This window comes from Tupaia chinensis, unplaced genomic scaffold, assembly GCF_000334495.1.
Source record: "Tupaia chinensis unplaced genomic scaffold, TupChi_1.0 Scaffold148234_1, whole genome shotgun sequence".
Taxonomy (NCBI): Eukaryota; Metazoa; Chordata; class Mammalia; order Scandentia; family Tupaiidae; genus Tupaia; species Tupaia belangeri.
The window spans coordinates 1,153,209-1,175,509 of NW_006208084.1; the positions used below are offsets into that span (position 1 = coordinate 1,153,209).

Genomic DNA, 22,301 nt, shown 5'->3' on the forward strand with positions numbered 1-22,301 from the left:
TGTGCGAGGTGCAAATCACACTTCGGTGGGTCTTCAAAGAGAACGAGTCAGCAGAACTGAATTAAACCTGAGTCATTTAGCACATTGATCATAAGAAATACACAATTTACACAGGTGATTAGGCCACCTAATTATAAACTGCTGTTTCTCTGCACTTGGCTCCCTCCCCTGATTGCTCCTTCTCTGTGGTCTGCTAATTGGCTCTGGCTGTGCAGCTCAAGGCCCAGAGGGCTTCACCACTGGGTGAAATCTCTGCAACTGGATCTTGTCCTTGCCTTCTGAAGGTAGTGTGTTCATTCTGAGCAGGTTCATTCTGAGCACCAAAAGCTGCCCTACTACAGTCTGGGGATACCTCCGGACACATGAGGATCTCCCTGGACTGGTCTATGCTGGCTTCTCTCTAGTTATGCGTGGGCTTCTGGTAGCTCCCCCGTGCCCATGGGGTTCAAGGCAAGCTCCTTACCTGCCGTCCAAGGCTCCTCACAGTCCTACCCTTCTAGCGCCATTTGCTTTCTACCTAGCCCTCAGTGCTGCGATTTCATTCCCACACCATCAAATTGGCCATGGGCTTTGACTCTCCACGTGCTTTTGTCTTGCTAATCCCAATGTCTACAACGTCTTGTTCTCCTTCTTTATTTAGTGAACTCCTATTTAGTGAACTCCTATCTGGTAAAGCTCAACTCAATCAAATGTTTCCTTCTCTTTGAGGTCTGCTGTGATTCTTCTGATGGAAACATGAGAGATATAAATATAAATATGAAATATACATATATTGATATATTATAACTTATATAATATTTAAATATGCATAAAATTTATATAATATAAAATATATACTATATATCTTTATATCTAATATATAAAACATATTTATATATTTTTATATGTATAATAGATCATTTTTTCTATTTGAATTTAAGTAAAGAGTACTGAATTTTAGCTTGAAACAAACCAGCCTCCATATTTGTAAGAAAACAAAAATCCTCTCTCAGTCTGTATCTAGCCATCACCTTTTGAAATATTAATAGAGATTATTACTGGATGGTGAGATGGTAGAGTTATCATTACATTTTCTTTTCCTTTATCTTTTATTTGTATTTTCTATTTTTCTTTACTAAGCATGGATTTCTTGCATGAATCAAAACAAAAAGAAGACATTTGGGTGGAATGAGACAAGAGTAAAGAAATCACTGAAAGAAACAACTGAGAGGAGACTGAAACCTCACCAGCAAAGGACTTGCTGATCCTGCCCACAGGGTGACTGGTTTAGCACCTCTCTAGGCAGCGTGAGACCTGGCATCTTGTGAGTGTATGGTGCCTCACTTTCGTAATATTTTGTGTGTCTGGCCTTTAGCATATATGCACACACACGCTCACACAGAGTCCTCCACACTTTTCACTTGTACATGTCTCTATGTCTCTTTCTCTGTCTTCCTTCCTTCTCTCTCTCTGTCTTTTTTTTTTTTTTTTAAAACAGTGTACACTTTGTTTAAAGCAAGTAGAAAGGCAATCCTACAAAACAAATAGCAGCAGAGCTCCTTTACTGAACTGTGTGAGGGGACCACTGAATATTTCCTCTATCCGAGGCGGCTCTGATCCTGATCTCAATGGAAGGCTGAAGCTCCCCCAGCATAGGTTTTGAAAATGCTGATGTGCAGACATCAAGGTCAAAGTTCTTTACTTGGCACACTCGACCTTCAGTCCACCCTACCTCTGTCATCTCCTGTGATTTTGCTCCACGGTTTTTAGAATACAGCCACACTGAATTTTGTTGTTTGTTGAAACAAATATCCTTTTTTTCTCTTTCTGAACTGCTGCACAGGCTTCCCTCTACCTGACATGCCCTCTCCCTTCTCTGCCTGATGCCATCTCACAAGTGCCTCTCCTCTGAAGTCCTCCTTGGTGGCCCTGGGCAGAGTTCATTATTCCCTCTGCTGTGTTCTTAAGCACTTTGTCAGGTTTTATATTGGATTTGTGTCATGACAACCTGATTCGTGACAGTGTGCTTAGATCGGGTTACTCAAAGACATGGAGGGTGGGCACAGATTATTAGGATAGGGTAGCGGCGGGTTGATTTCCTGTGCTTTGTTAGTGCTATCATATGTCAATGGTTAGAATGTTTTCTCTTGCTGGGAAGTTGTTCATGCATGTGCATGCATGTGTGTCATGTGTGTGTGTGAATCGAGAGACACCATGCCTGTCTCCAATCTATCCTTGTGACAATGCAGTCAAACAACACAAACAATGCAGCCAGAGGATGTGTCATGGTGTGACACAGGAAGTGGCATCAAACTTGTTTCTCTTCAATGGGAGAATCTATATTTAGTTACTCTTCCTGCCAAGAATTGAGGAGACTTTTCCATTATCTTCTTTAAAATACATATACAAAGCCAATTCAAGTGACAATATGGAGAGTGCCCAGATTAGAGATAATCCAAAGCCACAGGCCACATGGGAGGGTCCCAGAATATGTACATGATGCTGACTAAGCCTGGGGGAAGGATCACAGCATGAAACCATGGTTTGGTAGTGATTTAACAGGGGGAAGAGCCATGTCTGGCCAACAAATTATGAACAACTGTCTCTACTTGGAGTATATTAGGGAGTAAACCTCTTTAGGTCAACCCATTGATAACAAAGAAATTAGAGTGTTCCATATATAGAGATTAAAAAGGACCTACCAAGAGTTATTAGGACATTGAAGTAAGGAACAGTCATCCCAGCATGGAACAGCATGGTAGAGGAAGGGGATCAGCAAGGAAAAGATTCTAGACCAGGCTAAACACACAAAGGTCCACCAGGCATACCCTCTGGCCTCAGTTTACCCTGTTGGAGGTGGATATCTCACTTACGCCAATGAGCCCCTCCTCTGGGATTTATGGACTTGGGACTTTAGAGAGCTCGAGGACATCTCTAGAGGCTGATGTAAGCTTGGAACTATCAGAAGCCTTGTAGAGGGTGTGGGTTGCAGTAAGAAAGAGTTGGGCCAATCCACAGGCAGAAACAACTGAAACGTTTGGTGGTGTTATTGGTTTGGGCTCCCCAATCCTGCTTATGATACTGCCCTTTCCATGGCTTGGTTTGGAAACTATTGGGTCGTCAGAAAAGTCATGATGAATTTTTGCATAGAAAAGCAGAAAAAGGTTCCGTGACTTTTCCGGTGATCCAATATTTATTTATTTCCTCCAAGGTAATACATCTCCCCCTCTATCTTAGCTAATTTGAGATAATTTTTGTCAATTGGAACCAAAGACTTCTTGTTAGTATTGGTCCTTGTATGTTTTCTTTCTCTTTCTTTCTTTCTTTCTTTCTTTCTTTTTTTTTTTTTTTTTAAGATTTTTCTTTCCGGGCACATTCACTTGCCAAGAGACAAAGAGACAGAAAATGAGAAATTACTCCCCAGGGGGTTGGCCATGCTATGATCCTGTCTCCTCCATTCTCCTCTCAGGATTTTGTGTTTTCTTCTTTCAAAAGCTACAATGGTCTCCACTCCTTTTGGGAGGTCCAGCATGGGTTGGTTTCTTTCTAGTTCTTAGACCGTATCTTATGCCTTTGAACATCTCTACCACCAGGCCTTGGGCCTTAGGAATTTCTGTGTGGAATGTCCTACTTCCTTCACCTCCTGACAGACCAAAACTCCCTTAGAATAGGCCTCTAGTCATTACAGTTGTAACTGCATCTTTGTTAGTGTCTTTTATACATTTTATTTTCCCCATGAGAGAGAGAGAGAGACAGACAGACAGAGAGAGGCACCCCAACAGAGTTTCATGCTGCGATCCTTCTCCCAGCCTCAGCCAGCATCATGGGCACTCATGATCTGACTCTGGGACCCTCCCATGTGGCCTCAGCATTGCAGAATCCATACAAACATAATGCCCTTTTTTTTTTTTAAAGCAGGGGTAATGCCTTATCCTTTTTTATATTCCTGAAGGGCCCAAGACTGAGCCAGATTCTCAGTTTCAGAACCAGCCTCCAGGAACCCAGAGACATGTGGGAATGTCCCCATGACCAGGTTAGTTTGTGGCTTTGATGGTAGGGACTGAGAGATGGGGCTCCTAATGACATGTAGCCTGGAGGAAATAGCTCTTAGCTCCTTGTCCCTCTGCCCTGATCCTATCTGAACTGAGTCTACCTGGTTTAGTGCCAGGCCATTAATCACAAGGCAGTCAGACAGATCACAGGCCTTGGTCATAGCCTTAAGCCAGGGCTGCCTTTTCCAGTGCTCAGATCAGAGCAAAGCAGGAGGAAAATGAAGGGAAGGAAGATGTGAGGAAGGTGTAGCGTATGGAATGTGTTCCCCAAAAGACATGTACAGCTCCTATCTCCTGGTGATTTTCTTTGCAAATAAAGCTTTTATAGACATAGTGAGCCAAGGTCCTGGAGTTGGAGTCATCCTGGACTTAGTGTGAGCCCCATACCCAATCACTGGTGTGCTTCTAGGAGAAAAGAGAGGAACATTTGACACACACACTGGGACTGAGCAGAAGACCTTGAGAAGACAGAGATTGCATTCACAAACCAAAGAGGGCCAACGATTGCCAGAACCCCTGGAAACCAGGATAGGGATGTAGATCAGATTTCCCTTCGGACTTGCCAGAGGGAACCAGGACTTTAGACTCCTGGTCCTTAGACTGATAGAGGATAAAGCTCTGTTTTAAGCCACTCAATGTGTGGTCATTAATTGTGACAGTCATAGAAAACTAATGCAGAGGTGGAGGATGAGGGAAAAGAAGAGAATGAGGAGAGAGAACAGGCAGGAGGAGCAGTGGTCTCTGAAGGGCAAAGGAGTGGCGAGACTGGGAGGGCAGGAGGAATGTGGAAGTCAGAGAGGAGCACTACATGCCTTGAGGGTGGACACTGAGAGTCCCATGGGTATGATGCGAGATGAGCATGGGCACTGGCAGGGCCAGTATGTGAAGGCTTTGAGTGCCACAACAGTGACGTGGGGTCAGAGCCTGATGAACTGCAGTACGAGGGCCAAAGCCAGCCCATTGCCTATGTTCTTAAATAAAGTTTTATTGGAACACAACCCTGCCCTTTCCTTTCCCCATTATCTGAAGGTGCTCCTCAGCTCTGAGGTCAGAGGTGAGTAATTGTGACAGACCAGCTGGCCATCCGAGATAAAAATTACCACCTGGCCCTCTGCAGAAAAATGTTCCTGACCCTTGCTATAGAGTGGTTCTCAAATGCCAAGGGTAGCATTGTGTCCCCAGTCAGCTCCACTGGATAAGATGAATAGAAGTTGACACTGTCCTGAGGTCCACGGCCGCTGTCACTAGGCCACTCCAGGTGGATAAACACCATGTCTGGTTTACTCACCATCACCTCCCAGCCTCAGCCTGGCCCAGAGTCAGCGCTTGGCAACTCACTGAGTGAGTGAATAGCTTATGAGTGAGCGAGCACAACCTTGGGTTCCCTATAGGCCAGATGACCCACACTGTCTTACCATCTTCCTGTACCCTCTCCTCCAGGCTCATCATTTTTTCTCAGAGGCTCTTCAGTGGGAAAGCTGCTTAAATAATCTCTCTCTCCTCAGGGTCTGAGCTTCCTCTTCAGAGAGGCTTCCTCTTGATTGGCTCTCTCTTGTTTTTGGAGTCTCTGGTTTTCAGGGCGCTTCCTCTCTCAGAAGGAGGGAGTGGTCAGCTGAACTTAGCATCCCTTCTGGTAGGAAGGCCCTCTTGGATTTCCCCAATGACTTGAGAAGTGGGAGGGTCCAACTCACTGATCATGAGGGTCATCGTGGATAAATGTGGCAAGACCAAGGTTCTTGAGAAATGAGGAGGCAGAACACTGCAGTAGTCTTGGAGCCGGACACTGGCCTGGCCTCAGTTCTTGCATGTACTGGCTCTGTGGCTTGGAATAAGGTGCTAGACCTGTCTAAGCCTCGGCCTCTTCAAAGAGTGCTCGTTGGACCACTAACAGCAGACTCATTTGGGAAGAACTTGTTAGAATGCAGATTCCTGGGCCCTGCACTAGACCTGTGGCCATAGTCCAAATGCCCAGACGGAGATGTTGCATTTTATTTTTGTGCTAGAGGGTATGGGCGCTCGCCAGAGAGAGAGAGAAAGAAAACCCACTCTGTGGGGAATAGTCATGCCACAAATCTCTTCTCCTTCACTTTGCTCTCCTTTTGGGATTTTGGGCAGGCACACACACATGCTTGGTGTTTCTCAGCTGCCAGGTCCAGGACCTGAAACATGCCATTGGCCAAATGGGATCTGACTGTCTTAACCACTGGACCCTGGAGTTGGTCTAACATGCTGCATTTTAACAAGATCCCTAGGCGGTTTGGATAGTGGACGATGAGGTAATGTCATTCACAAAGCCCTTTAAATGTCAGGGGGAGACAGAGGGATTTATTCGTCCATGCCTGTTACTGGCACGGGGAGGACATTGCTGTTTCTGATCCTGTCACCCTTCTCTGAGGGCTCCTGCGCCAAGCGAGGGCTAACAAGGAGGCAGAGGGGCATCAGCTAGTAGCAGCTGGGCTGGGCCTAGGGGCTCCAGGAGGGTAGGAAGAGGTAGGGGCTGGTGACAGGGTCTGCCTCTGACACCTGCTCCTGCCCTACCTGGCATCACAACCTCCCGTTCTGCAAAGAGGAAGATTCTCCCATGAAAAACGAGGGACTCCTCTAAGATGTTTTTAGCAACTAGTGTGTCGTTGAGTTGATCATGGTATGTCAGAGCTGGCAAGGACCTTACGTGTATTCTAGCTCCACTCTTTCATGTTACAGATGGGGAAACTGAGGCTCAGAGAGAGAGAAGCTGCTTGCCTATAGTTTTTCTATAAATAGGCACCAGATCTGGGTTTAGAGGGGCAGGTTTTCTGCATTTCTCAGCTGGCACGTTTTATAGACTCCAGTTCATTTGCAATGTCTGCAATTTACCTTTGTAGTGGCATTCCATCTGTTTTATTATATATTTGCTTAGTATTTTCCCAAATCAACTTTTTATTTTACTCAAATGAAGCAGTCTTCTCGTATCCATGGGGAGTTGGTTCCAGAACACACTGGGAACACCGAAATTTGTGGACACTCAAGGCTCTTATACAAAATGAGTAGCATTTGCATAGAACCTCTCTGCACATCCCCCATACACTTCAAATCATCTCTACATTACTTATAATACTGAATACAATGTGACTCTATGTAACTGTTACATCGTTTTGTTTAGAGAGTAAGAAATATCTGTACATGTTCAATACAAACACAACCATCACTTCATAGGCCTGACTACATAGTTCACATCAGGAACAGTATAATATTTTCCATCTGGGGTTGGTCGAATCCCCATGGTTGGATGAGTCCCCAGGACCCCTGATTATGGAGGGTTGACCATATATTTATTTTAAAAGAAAAGGTCTTATCATAACCATAAATGGATAACCAGTAGTTTTCATCATTAACAGATGAGTGTAGAAGTAATTACAGAGCTATTGACCTACATAATCTTGTTCTGCATATCCCACAGTCATCTTGAAAACTACCAGTGGGACCTTCATCATGCTCTCAGAAATGTTGAGCCTCAGCAGAGTAGGAGATATGTGAGTTAAACTACAATGGGAATTACCTGGAGCGATGGTCTTAGGCCACCAGGTTGCATTTCTAATGCTAACTACTCACATAGCTTTTGTGGGTGATTTATCCCCTCTTCTGGTTGGTCCTCTGCAAGGTGGGATTCACACTGCACCAGTGTAATGGGGAAATGACCATGACCATGAACATGCTGTGAAAGCCACAGGGCACTGTCTGGTGTTCCAACCCAGCACTTACTGGGTCTGCCTGGGCCCAGCACAGCTGGACACAGGACATGCTAGATCTTCAGTGGGGACCTAGGAAGAGTGCCCTTCTTCCTGGCACCAGCCATCGCTAGGAGGAGAGTGGGGACTAGGGGAAGGGAAGCTGTTCAGATTCCCTTCTCTCTCTTTCACCCTCTCTCTCTCTCATTGTAACAAGCTGCAGTAGGGGAGACTTAGGTTGGAGCCCCAGGGGAATTCCTCCTTTGAATGCTCAATTGACTGGAAGATATTAATGAACTTCTAAAAATTAAACTAGAGATTCTTTCCATTGATGGGTTCTGACACATGGAAATGAGCCAGCTGCCTAGAGACAGTAGCTCTCCAGGGTCTTCCCATTGTCTGCAGTTCAGAACACCCTCCTCAGTGGGAGACTTCAGAGGGGTGGGTTCTGTGTCTGGTAGGTAAAAAAGTCAAGGGCCACTCTGAGCTTTCTTTCCAGTATTTTCTTGGATTAAAGGAGTGAATGGGGAGAGGGGGATCTGGGAACCTCATGTGAGATACTGTGTGACTATCAGACTCAAAAGGACCCCGGCGGGACCAGCAGTTAGCCTAATGGCTATGTCACTGGACCTCCACGCAGTCGACTGCGGTTTGCATCCCAGACCCGGTGGCTTAAAACTCACACTGGGCGCATGCGCATGCCTGCCCAAGATCCCAAGAGGAGAATGGAGGAGAAGGGATTGCAGTGTGGCCATCCCCCCTGGGGGGTGATTTCTTGATTTCTGTCTCCCTGTTTCTCTCTCTGTCTGTCTGGCGAGCACACCCTGGGGGGTGATTTCTTGCTTTCTGTCTCCCTGTCTCTCTCTCTGTCTGTCTGGCGAGCACACGCGCCCTATAGCAAAAACCTCTCCAAAAATAAATAAATAAATAAATTAAAAGGACCCCGGCACAGCTTCAGCTCCAACATTTTTTCCCCCTCAATTTAGTTGTTTGACCCAGGATGATGCTAAGGACAGAGTGGACAGGGACTTTCCTAAGGTCATACAGCAGGCAGGGCAGGACTGCAGCTCACTCCTGGGTTCTTGACTCTCAGCAGGGTGGATGCATCCACCTCAATGCCCTAATGCTGCCTCTTGTCCTCTGCTCACGCTGGCTCTCAAGGAGTGTGCTGAAATCTCTCTGGTCACAGCTGTTTAGGGACATGCCTTGGGATGGTCACAGGGCTGGGGTGGGTGATCAGGGTTGGCAGATCCCCGGCAAAGCTTCAGCAGATCAAAGGTATGTGGGCTGAACTGTTTATGAGGAGAAGGCACAAGACCAAACAGGAGTTTGAAGGTAGCCAGAGTCAGGTCCTGATCTCATGTCCTCTGCCTACTAACTGTGAAACTTGGGGACATCAGTCACCTCCTCCTGGTTGTGACTTTTCTCACCTGTGTGGTTGTGATAATTGTGCCTATCTTCTGATGAGCGACCACATTGTCAATGCCAAATAAATGGTAACCAGCATTCTTAGTTCTGACCTGGGTGTAGCATCAAACTCTAGGTCCCTGTATTCTGCAACTAGCTGAGGCTTGGTGTCTACACTTGAAAAACCACAGTTCTGGGTTAGATTGCAAGATGGATAAGACAGTAGCCCAGAGCCTGGTATCCCTCTGATGCTTACAGCTTCCTTCCTGTCTAAGCCCAACCAGACCTTACAACTCAAGGAATAAAGAAGATGATCAGACACTTACCCTGGGGCTGGTCCTGTGAGGGCCTCTCCAGCCTGGAGCTGATCGCTGTTGCTTGAACAGTGCCCTCTCCATCGGCTCCCTGCAGCCTGACTCTATCACTCCTCTCAGTGGGCCTCCTTAGGATTGCTTCGATGGAGAAGGACAGGGTCAGCTTCTCTGGGGCCTCAGAGCACCCTGGGGTCTTCCTCTCCATAGCCCTGCAGAGAGCAGGACCTGCCTTGGCACCCTCTTTGGGTGGTGGTATGGAGGGGCAAAGGGGCTGTGTGTGAGCTCAAGGTGCTGCCAGGACAGGGTGGCGAGCTTCTTCCTCCAAACCTTCTGAAATCAACAGGGCAGGCAGTGGTGGAGAACAGGGAGCCCCTGTTGGATATCCAAACAAGATTCTGTCTCCACAAGGACTTCCATGGGCCACTTCAAATGCCCTGGGGCTGAGGAGGCAGGTCCTGACAGCAGAGCTGGGAGGTGCTGGGTGCTGGGCCCCTAGGCTCACAGCTCCCACTAGCTTGACATGGAAGGAGTTGCCATTGCCAGATTGGAGCCCTGTCTTCCAGAGAGGGTCTTCTCCAGAAAGTTGCTTTCAGTCACCAGGCCTGGGTCCTTAAGCTCAGGGGAGCAAAGAGGAGAGAGAAGTATGGGCAAGGGTTGAAGCGAGAGATCTGCCCTCAGGGAGGACCAGGAGGAAGCGTGTCTACCTTTGCCCTTTCCTGCCGGCTCTGGCCAGCCCCTGGAAGGCTGGAGTGCCGTTGTGGGCCCCAGGTCACCAGTTCAGTCCTGGGCTATGCTGCAGCTTGGAGGACCTTCCCAGAACCCTCCTGGACTTTCTTCAGTTCTGCACTTCCAAACTCCGGAATGGGCCTTCCAGAGTGTCTGCGCGTCTGTCGTCCCACACGTAGAGGCCAAGGAAAAGGGGCCGTTTTGTACTGGCAGACCTGCTTCCTCCTCGCTGCCAGGCCACGCTGGGCTGGGTGGTGGGGTCTAACCACCTTGGGTGCCTCTGGGCTAGCTCTGGCTTCCTCCTGTTCTCTCTTTGACCTCTCGTTGTTGAGCCCTCTCTCCTTGCACGCCTGGCCTGGGAAGTCTCTTCCTCCTTTTGGGGGTCTTTTCTGCTCCTTTCCTGCGTGCACACTCCTTACCTGTCTCCAAGACAGCACCGAAGGGACCCTTTCTCTCTGTCCAATAAACTGTTGGCTGGGAGGTGACAGTTGTTGATCTGTTCCTGCCAGGAACGCTGCTCCAAATTACTGTGTAACCAAGGAGGAGGGGGCAGTAAAATAAGCTGATAAGGGAAGAAACTCTCCACCCCCCTCAGGCTGGGGATGCAGGTGTCAGGGTAGCAAGGGGCTGGAGGCAGCAGAGATCTGAAGAATAAAATTAGAGGGGCTGGGAGGGACCATGCTGGAGAACTGGCCAGGCCTGAGCTGGGGAATAGAAGTGGAGACAGAATGGCCAGGAAGTGTACCCAGGCCCAATAAAGGTTGTTTACTCGGCCGTGAGTTTATGGGTCACATTCGGGCTGGAGGCCTGGCTGGGGAGCAGCCTCTTCCAGAGGTGCTTTCATCAGCTTGCCAGCAATATCAGAGCAGAAAAGGCCTTCTGAAGCCCTTATGGTATATGTGGGGAGACTGATGCCCAGTCCAAGGAGGAGCAGTGGATGTGAGGGCAGGGTCTGACCTAAGCACTGCCCTGGGGAGCTCCAGGGCACCAGGCTCGCCAAAGGAGCCAATTTGCATGAGAACAATGGATGCCCTGGCAGAGACTGTGAACGTGAATTTTGATATTTGAAACTAGATATTAGCACAAAGGGTGGGAGTGGGACATGGAGGTGAGGAAGCCTGACCCCTGCTCCCTGAGGGGTGAGTCAGGAGAGAAGAGGACTCACCCCCAGATGGGACAGAGGTACAGAGCAGCAAGTGTAGCAGATGTGCCCCTCTTTGTCAGACTCTCCAGTTTAGTTAGGGGAGACAAGGCTGTGCTGCTGTGAGCAGTAACCCCTAAAATCTCGGGAGTGGAATCACTCACCCGTATCATAGTCTGATGTGGTCCCCTCATTCAGGGAGCCAGCTCCTTCCACACAGTGATGCTGTCATCCTCCACCTGTGAGCTCCCACTGTTCCAGGAATGGGGAGAGTAAAGTTGGGAATTTTAACAAGGCAGAAGTGGAAGTGGTTCAACAAACTCCTGCTTGTCGTCTGTGCCCAGAATGAGTCATATGCCCCTGCCTGGATTCAAGGGACTGGAAAATGGGGATTTCCTCTGGGCTGGGAGGAAAACGAGTCTGTTGGGTGACCCTCACAATCAGAGAAGTAAGATTTGCCATCAGTTGACTAAAGGAAAGTTGTCAGAATCAAAATGGAGTCATTTGTGTTAACTTGTGTTAAACCCTAATTAAACCGAACTGGGGAAGGCCACAGAGAGGTGCTTTCTCAAGCTTACATGCCTGATAAAAGCACTGTCACGAGGATTTCCAGAACCATAACCTTGCAACATGACCCGAGGACTACTTCTGCAAGGACATTGTCCCGAGACTGCCTGTCTAACCCAGGACTGATGCCACCCTTGTGACTGATTCCAGTAGCCGAGGATAATTGTCCCAAAACAACTGGTAAAATTTCCTCTTTCCTTCTCCATTTTGCTTGTGTGTGTGTGTGTGTGTGTGTGTGTGTGTGTGTTTCCTTTAAAATCTGCTTGAAGATGGTAAGATCTCAGTACACATGTTTGGGCAACCAGCATGTTGGACCGCAGCCCTCAGACCTGACCTAAGTAAACTTCTTTTGCTTTATATACTTTGCCTCAGTTTACCTTTTCAGATTGACAGAGCTATGTCATGGGAGGGCAAGTTTTCCTCCACTTGGGGCAAAAAAGGCTCTGATGGATACTTGTGTTGGTCAAGAGTAAGGATGGGGTCTTCAGGGGTAGAAGCAACAGAGGCAGCAGAGGCAGCAAAGGCTGAGGTAGAGAGAGGGGTGTTGGAGCCTTTCCTATGTGCAGGGCCTTGGGCTCTCATTGTCCCATTTAATCTACTCAATAGCTATCACTAGCTGTCATTACTGCCATTTTACAGCTGAGGAGACACGCCCAGAGAGGTGGAGTACAGGTGTAAAGTTACACAGGCAACCAATAGAAAAAAACCAGGTCAAACCCAGGTGAATCTGGCTCTAAAACCTGTCACCCGCCATCTCCCCCCCACCACCCCCACACACACTTTGCCATAATTCCCAGAGACCAACTGGTCCAACCCTCTCATTTTACAAAGAACTGAGAGGTGAAGAGAGAAGCTACCAGAGTTACACCTGCTGGTTTTAATATCTCATTGATTTCCTTTTATTTTGCTTCTCTGGGTGAGCCTGGCCCCTGGACAGACTAAGAAAATGCTTTCCTGTGATGTGGACCTGGACACTCATTCTCCTTCCAAACCATCTCTCTTATGGTTACTTGCAGCCTTGATACCCCTGACTTCAGGTCTTTTCTCATTCCCATGTGTGTTCCTTCCACAAATGTTTCTCAAGCACATGTTACATGATAGAAACCAGGGAAATGCAGATGAATAAGACAGTCTCTGGGACCAGCAGTTGGCATAAAGGCTATGTCGCTAGACTCCCATGTAGTCGACCGTGGTTCAAGTCCCGGACCCAGTGGCTTAAACTCACTCTGGGTATGTGGGTGCCCAAGATCCCAAGAGGAGAATGGAGGAGAAGGGATTGCAACATGGCCATCCCCCTGGGGGGTGATTTCTTGCTTTCTGTCTCTCTGTCTCTCTCTGTCTTTCTGGTAAGCGCACATACCCTATAGCAAAAAAAAAAAAAAAAAAAACAAACCCACAACCCTCTCCCCACCCCCCTGACCCCCCCAAAAAGGGCACAGTCCCTGTGTCAAGGGACTCATGTTCTGGAGTAGGGGCATGGGTCGGAAGATGGCTGCAGACATGCCAGTGACACACGGTGGAATGTGGTCAGTGATCAGTGATGAGATCTTATGGGCATTCAAAGGAGTAAGAGATTGTGTGGCTGCTTAACTCAAGGACAACTGTGAAGAGGAGGGTTTGAAATATATGAGTCCTTCCTGAGTTGCTTCATTTAATCTAGTCTAAAACATGCAGGGGCCAGCCAAGTGGCACATTAGTTAAGGCAGTTGGATTCTATATGGATGACTGTGGTTCAAGTTTTGGATCTGGCAGCTTGAAATACACACATGTACATGTGTGCTCAAAATTCCGAGAGGAGAATGGAGATGAAGGGATTGCAGTGTGGCCAATCCCCTCTGGGGAATCTTTTTTTATTCTTTTCTTGTTTCTTCTTGCCTTAGGGCATGTGCACTTGGCTGGAAAGAGCAAAGAGTGAGACAGAGACAGTGAGAGGGAAAGTGAGAAATCACCCACCAATGGGGATGGCCATGCCACAATCCCTTTTCATCTATTCTCCTTTAAGGATCTTGGGTGGGCATGCATACACACATGCCCGGCATGATTTTCAAACTACCAGGTCTGGAACTCGAACCCAGGTTGGCCACGTGGAATCCAGTGACATAACTGTTACACCATCTGCTGGCCCAAGGAAGTATTTTCTCACCACCCTCTCCCCAGCTCTCTTGGAGTGTATATGCCCTATTGCAAACTATAATAAAAACAAACAAACAAAAATCAAACATGTAAGCAAATACATATGCCCTGGTAAGATAGGTATCTCAGACCCACTTTATAATGAAGCAGTTGTGCTTTGGAGATTTTAAGTCGTTTGTCTGAGGCCCCACAGCTAGGGAGTGGTAGGGCTGGGCATGCAAGCTGAGTTCCCAAGCATTGCTTTTTGGTGCACCCTAATCACCCTCAATGGCAGAATTTGTGGTGGGCCTTGAAAAATGAGCAGATCAGGTGGTGACAACAGTAAGGACAAAGACTTGGAGCAGGGACATACTGAGGCATGTGTGATGCACTGCTGCTAGTTTTATTGATGGCAGAGAAATTATATTTTCTGAAGAGGTGTTAAGGCAGAACATGCTGGAAAGGTAGGTTGCAGCCATCTGTTCGTATAGGCATCCTACAAATATTTTGAAGCACCCACTAAGATGCGCCAGACAGTGAGCTCAGTGCTGGGGAGACATTTGTGATCAAAATAGACAAGGTCCATGTTTTCTTGGAGGGTACATTGCAAACAGACGGATGATAAACAGATAATAAACGCATGCCCGATGTAATTTCCATAAGTGATGCTGAAGGATAAACTCGGGCATAATAAAACTTTGAATTGTTTATTTGGGCAAAGCAGTGATTTGTGGGGACCAGCAGATGGCATAATGGTTATGTCGCTGGACTCCCATGTAGTCGACCATGGTTCAAGTACGAGACCTAAGTGGCTTAAACTCAGGCTGGGTGTGTGTGTGTGTGTGTGTGTGTGTGTGTGTGTATGTGTGTGCCCCAAATCCCAAGAGAAGACTGGAAGAGAAAGGATTGAGGCATGGCCATCTCACTTTCTATCTTTCTATTTCTGTTTCTCCAGCAAGCACGTGTGCCTTACAGCAAAAATCTCTCTCAAAAACAAACAAACAAACAACCCAGTGATATGTGAATCTGGCAGCTCCAAATCACAAGTGATTTTGAGGGCTCAGTTGAAGAGGCTTAGGGACAGGTTTTATAGAGGAAATGTGGAAAGAATACAGTGTTTGATTGTTACTATTGTAAAGTTGCCTCATCTCGTCTATCCCATTAGAAAGGCTCTAGTTTTGTTTGTTAGCTGTTTCTTTTTTGTTGAGCTAAGCTCTGTTTTTCTTTCACATAGGCATTTATAAGAGGTAGCTCAAGTTTAGCTTCACTTCTGTTTGCAAATTGAACGAGGTTAATGTCACCTGCGAGGCCTAACTGGCTTGGTCTGCTAAGGGATTCCTTAGGCTTGGTGTTAATCTACTTTAGTAGAGTTAATGGTAGCCATGGAATAAATAGTGTTTTCAGATTAGATTTTGTTTGTTTTTAGTTTTGTTAAAGGGTGCATGCACTTGCCAGAAAGAGAGAGAGAGAGAGAGAGAGAGAGAAAAACACCTTAGGGGAGATGGCCAATGGCCAAGCCATGATCCTTTCTCCTCTTTTCTCCTCTATTCTCCTCTATTCTCCTCTCGGGATTTTGGGCATGCATGCAGCTGGCCGCAGAGTGTTTTTCAAGGATTTGAACTGCACAGTGGGCCATCTTGGATCCAGCTGCCTTAACCACAGTGCCACTGGCTGGCCCTCAGATTTGAATTTTATCCTGAAGGTAACACAGAGCCCTTAGTGTTTCAGCAAGTAATAGCTCTATCATCAGTCGAACTGCAGGTTAAGAGGGGAATGGGGAATGCAGGTAAGATGGAGATCATTACAGGCTCTGTGTGTTGGTGTCTGGCAGGGAGTGTGCATTGGGTTGACTTCACTGGCAAGTGATCAACTATCCACCGTGGGGATTTATTAATTCACATAATGTGGGTATGTAGGAGGATGCAAGACTGGTTAATTCAGGCATAAGAACGATGTCAAAGACCAGGCAGCTTCTATTCTTCTTCTCTGTCATCCCCAATAACAGTTATAGATCAGAGAGGAGTTCCATGATAAACAGACAAGTAGATCAAATAATTGAAAATTTTGGTAAGTGGCTTGAAGAGACAGTGTGTACAGTGTATTACGGTTAGCTTTTATTCGTTATTTCTGTATGTAGGAGGGTGATTTTCACCCAGGAGCAAGGTGATAATATCTCTCTGATCTTAACTCTTGGTATTCTCAAGCTTACAGCTTATTAAATCATGTTTGCATCTCAAAGGACAGGGATGTTGAGAAAAGGGGAGTGGAACTTTTGATTTCCTGGGAATTTTTTCTAAGAATACCTTGAAATGCCAAGAGACACCTTAGGTTTACCCCCTCACCAGTTATCAGTGGATTTGCTGGCAAATTGAAACTGGTCTTCACAGCTCATTTTGATTTGTGTAAATATGGATTTTGTCATTGTAGTTCCTGGTTTGATAAAGAATGTCAGAAAGCAAAAACAAAACAAATGAACAAAGAAGTAAAAAAGTTCTTTTCTTAAAAAAATTTTTAGAGAGAGATTTTTGCTATAGGATGCACGTGCTTGCTGGAGAGACTGAGAGAGACAGAGAGACAGAAAGTGAGAAATCACCTCCCTGGAGGGATGGCCACGCTGCAATCCTTTCTCCTCCATTCTCCTCTTGGGATCTCAGGCATGCATGCACATGCACCAGGAGTGAATCTGACGGGTCCAGGAACCGAAGCGTGGTCGACCACATGAGAGTCCAGTGATGGCAACCACTACACCTTCTGCCGGTCCCATAAAACAATTCTTAAACTGTGACCAGGGTAATGAGCTGATGTGTGTGGAGTGGGAGGCAACACACTTGCTATAAAATTTAGAGCCTGCTATATAGTGACCTTGCTTCTTGCTGGGATTAGTTCTCAGGTATATGACTCAGGTTATCAGTACCTGGAGAATTATCCTCAGAAATCCCTCGGGAAAGCACCTTTCAGATATCTGCTCTGACTCTGGAAAAGTCCACATTGTATTTTTGAGTTGTCTGTGAGGGAGTGTGCAATGGGTTGGCCTCAGTTGAGAAAATGACTGTTTCTTTAGGTAAGATCTTGTTGGGGCAGTTGACTTATTGGGTTCATGCTTAATCTCTTGCTTCTCACTCAGTATGGCGAGATGAGAGACTTGGGAAAGGACCCACTGAGGGCAACTGATGGTGTCTGGATATCTGAACAATCCTTTGTCCAGTCAGGGTGACTCATAAAACCAATCATTATAGATGTCATCACTTCTGATGGCACTCATCACTCAGGGCGGTAGCTCTCAAAGCACCTGGAGAACTTTGACCCACACTGATCACTGTATGTCAGAATTCCTTGTGGGAGGGAGCTCACACAACTTCAAGTCTAATAAATCTTTCTGGTAGAACAGACTTTAGGATATGGTTGCCCTTCGTATAAAGCCAGAGTGTGAAGTTTTTGAGATCCAGTTCCAAACTGATACCCTAAATCAGCACTTCTTAAACTTCAGTGTTCATTCAAGTTCCCATCTTATTAAGGTGCTGATTCTGCACACCTGGGTGGGGACCTGGGCCTTGGCATTTCTTTTTTTAAAATTATTTTATTTAGCTTTATGTATGTATGTATGTATGTGTTTAAATTTGACCAGAGAGGAACAGAGTGAGAGCAAGAAAGAGAAAGTGAGAAATCAAGCCGCCAGGTTCAGGACTTGAACCATGGTAGGCCACGTGGGAATCCAGCACCCTTAACCACCACACCACCTTCTGGCCCCAGGCCTTGGAATTTCTAACAAGCTCCCAGATGAGACAGATGCACACTTTGAGTGGCAATGCTCTAGATCATATGTAGAATTAAGCACTGTGACATCAGAGAAACATTTTTGAAAAATGTTTTTGTCATAGTGCGTGTGTGCTTACCTGAGAGAGACAGAAAGTGAGAAATCAATGCCCCCAGGGGAATGGCCATGTCACAATCCTTTCTTTTCCATTTTCCTCTTGGGATTTTGGGCATGGCACACACACACCCAGCATTATTTTCAAGCCACCAAGTCTGGGATTTGAACCACAGTCAGCCATGTGGTAATCCAGTGCCCTAACTACTATACCACCTGCTGGTCCAGAGAAGCATTTTCTTAGAATGTAGTCTCAGCCCTGGCAGCATATTAACCCATCATCTGGGTAACTTAAAAAATAAAAACAGAGGCGCATCCCCACCCCTACTCATCTCTGGACATCAGGTTGGTTCCTTGGGACTTTAAGACAAACTCACCCCCCACCCCCACCCCCACCGCAAACCAGTTAAAGCCAGCGAGCAGTTCCAGACACCAGGCTGCTTGCAGCTGCAGGCCCTTACTGCCGGGACCCGTCGCTCATCCTCTGTCCCTTCCTCACTTACCTTTGGACTCTCTGAATTTGAGTGTTTTAAATAGCACGTGGCACACGCTTGGGCGATGTTTTTTTTCTTTGCTCTTGAGGTGTTGCTTATTAGGTCAGTTGGAGGCTCACCACTCCTTAGAAACAGGGAGGACTTTGGGTCACCCAGGACCAGTGACAACAGTACATGGTACTTGTGAGCAACAGGTAGGCCAACCATAAGATAAATAATCAAATTTCTAATTCTGTACACCTTTTAACATTCAGAGATACCTTAAATAAGTTAGGAAGCAATATATAGATCACCTGATGACTAGGAACAATCACAGAGGCTCAAGAAGTGTGAACAACCAACAAAAGGCCTCTCTCCCAAGGAAAATCATCAAGCCTACATCACCCACAGTCAATACTATGGACGTCGTGGACATGTCTGGTAAGGAATTCAGAATATTTGTAGTGACCAAACTGAGATGGAAGAGAAAAGAGACAAGGAGCTCTAGGAGATGAGGAAGTCCTTCCATGATTTGAAAGAAGAAATAGATACCTTAAACAAGAATCAGATGGAACTTCTAGGGTTGAAGAATGTGAAACAGGAAATCAAACCTCCCTTGAAAGTATTAAAAGTAGGTTAGATCAGGCAGAAGATTGAATCTCTCACATAGAAGACAAAACATCTGAAAAAAGTATCAAGAAGGTTGAGAAAACAACCAAGAAAAACAAGGATAATACATGATGAATACTGGATACCATCAAGCACCCAACATCCAGATAATTGGTATCCCAGAAGAGGAAGAAAATAAGGACATAGATAATTTATTCCATTAAATCCTGGAAGAAAACTTTCCAAACCTAGAAAGGCATTCAAATATCCATATCCAAGAAATACATAGGACGCTGAGTAGAATCAACCCAAGAATATCCTCTTCAAGGCACATCATAGCCAGACTGGCAAAACCAATAGACAAAGACAAAATACTAAAGTTGGCAAGAGGGAAACGTCAAGTTACTTACAAAGGTCATCCCATCAGGCTAACATCGGATCTCTCAGCGGAAACAATGCAGGCAAGGAAAGAATAGGGAAATATAGTCAAAATGTTGAATGAAAAACAATTTCAACCAAAAATACTATACCCGCAAGATTATTTTTCATATGGGAAAAAAAGATAAAAACATTCTCTGATAAACAAAATTTGAAGGGATTTACCAACTCCAGACCAGCTCTTCAAGAGGTTCTGAAGGGAGTACTTTACCAGGAAAACTAAAAATTCAGACAGACAGTTATACGAGAACAAAAAGCAACCAAGAAAATGGCTCACTTAATGATAGGAACAGGTACGGAAATAATGATAATTACATTGAATGTCAGTGGATTAAATTGTCCAATTAGGAGACTGAGACTGGCTGAATGGACAAAAAAAAAAAAAAGAAAACAAACAACAAAAAAAACCCAGAAACCGTCTATTTGTTGCCTACAAGATACTCACCTTATGGATAAAGACATGCATAGACTAAAAGTAAAGGGCTGGAAAATATATTCCATGCAAATGGAAATCAAAAAAGGGCTGGAGCAGTGATATTGATTTCAGACAAAATAGATTTCAAGACAAAGACTGTAAGAAGAGACAAAAAAGGGCATTATATGATAGTAAATGGGGTACTCCAATAAGAAGACATATCGGTTATAAATATCTATGCACCCAACTTAGGTGCACCTAAATATGTGAAGGAAAGACTGCTGGAGCTAAAAGGAGAGATAGGGAGAAATACTATAATTGTTGGAGATCTCAACGACCCATTATCTCCTTTAGACAGATATTCTAGGCAGAAGAGAAATAGAGAGATACAGGACCTAAATGATACTATGAATCGAATGGGCTTGACAGATATCTATGGAACTTTCCACCCTACGTCCACAACATATACATTTTTCTCACCCCAGCATGGAACCTTTTCAAAGATTGATCATATGTTAGGACACAAATCACGCTTTTATAGATTCAGAGGCATAGAAACTATATCCAGCATCTTCTCTGACATGATGGAATTAAACTCAAGATTAATTTCAAGAAACACCCTCAAAAATACACAAGCACATGGAAACTGAACAACCTACTTCTGAATGACTTCTTCATTACTGAAGAAATTAAGTCTAAAATAAAAAAAAATTTATGGAAACAAATGATAATGAGTACACATGTGTCCATAATCTATGGGACATGGCAAAAGCAGTCAAAGAGGGTAATTCATAGCAATTAGTGCGCATAAGAAAAGGATGGAAAGATGGCAAATAGATAACCTAACATCATGCCTCAGGGAATTGGAAAAACAACAACAAACAAACCCCAAAAATGTCAGGCGAAAAGAAATAATAAAGGTTTGAGCAGAAATAAATGAAACAGAAAATAAATGAACCATACAGAAAAATAAAAGCAAAAGCTGGTTCTTTGAAAAGATTAACAAGATCGACACACCATTGGCTAGACTGATCAAGAAGAAGAAAGAAAGAAGCCAGATAAATCAAATACATAATGAAACAGGCAATATTACAACAGACATAGTAGAAATACAAAATTGGAGGACATAAAAGCAGTGAAAATACAAAACGAAGATAAGAGTGTGGATTGGGGGGGAGAAGAGAAGAATATAGAGAAAGATAGCAAGAGAACAAATAGAGACATGACATTAGTAGGGCACAGATGTGTTTTATTACCTGTTGATGATGATGTGTATAGTATTCTTAACTGGATTGGTCTGAGAAATATTTCGTGTTGGGTAAAGTCTTTTTACAAGCAAAATGAGAAATAGTGATTGACTGGTTAAAAAAATAATTGGAATAATAATAATAATAATGATCATGTGTTCTTATGTACCTAGAATCTGCCAGTATAGAGAAATGGAGGAGAAGGGGTTGCAGGGTGACCAGACTCCATCGAGGGGTGCTTTCTCCCTCTCTGTCTCTGGCAAGTGTGTATACACGCACGCGCGTACACACACACACACACACACACACACACACAAAAGCAAAAAGAAAAACAAAAACAATTAAAAAACCTGTGCCAGGGCTCCACCCTTAAAGTCCCTGGCTTGATTGGTTTAGGGCAAGGCCTGGGCATCTGTAATTTATTATTTTTTTTTAGAATAGGTTTTTGCCTTAGGGTGCATACACTCACCAGAGAGAGAGACAAGAGATAGAGACAGTGTGAGGGCAAATGAGAAATCACCCATCAGGGGGATGGCCATGCAGCAATTCCTTCTCCATTCTTCTCCTGGGATCTTGGGCATGCATACACATCAGACATTTCCAGTGTGATTTTCAAGCCACCAGGCCTGGGACCTGAACCACAGTTGGCTATGTGGAAGTCCAGCAATGTAACTGCTATGCCATCTGCTCGCCACAGTAATTTAGTTTTTAAAAGTCAGGCAGGCGATTCTAATCAGGGTTAAGACCCTCTGGAGACTTGTTTTCTTTATTTTTGTTTGAGATCAGTGCTGTTCAATAGAAATATAATGCCAGTCAATTAGTTACCTAGTGCTCTGTAAACAACTACCCCAGACTACATCTATTACTTCACTGGGTTTCTGAGCATCAGGAATCCAGGAGCAGATTTGTGAGTGGCTCTGACATGGGATCTCTCATGAGGCATGATCAGGAAGTGGACTGAGTTACACTTGTCTCAAGGCCAGATGGGGCTGGAGGATCTGCTTCCAAGAAGGCTTGCTCACATGGCTGTTTGGTAGAGTTCTCAGTTCCTCCATGTGTAGGCTTTTCCATGGGGCTGCTTACAACAAAGCACCTAATGTCCCCCAGAATAAGTGAGAAGTGCGTGCGATGCCAGGATCCAGCCTCGGTGGGGGTGGGTTGACTCGTAGGAGGTGGCGCAGGTGAAAAGAAACAAAAATTAGACTAAGACCTCAATGCCTCTTAGCATGTTCTCAGCCGGTCACAG

General features: G+C 45.4%; 1 protein-coding gene across 1 annotated transcript in view; it reads right to left on the reverse strand.

Moving 5' to 3' along the window:
* ISX (intestine specific homeobox) overlaps positions 1–22,301 on the reverse strand; it is a 53,541-nt gene that overhangs the window by 11,157 nt on the left and 20,083 nt on the right. The window contains exon 3 of the mRNA XM_006170367.1: positions 9,472–9,699. Within this exon, the coding sequence (XP_006170429.1) occupies positions 9,472–9,699 (228 nt within the window). The remainder of the gene's footprint in view (positions 1–9,471; positions 9,700–22,301) is intronic.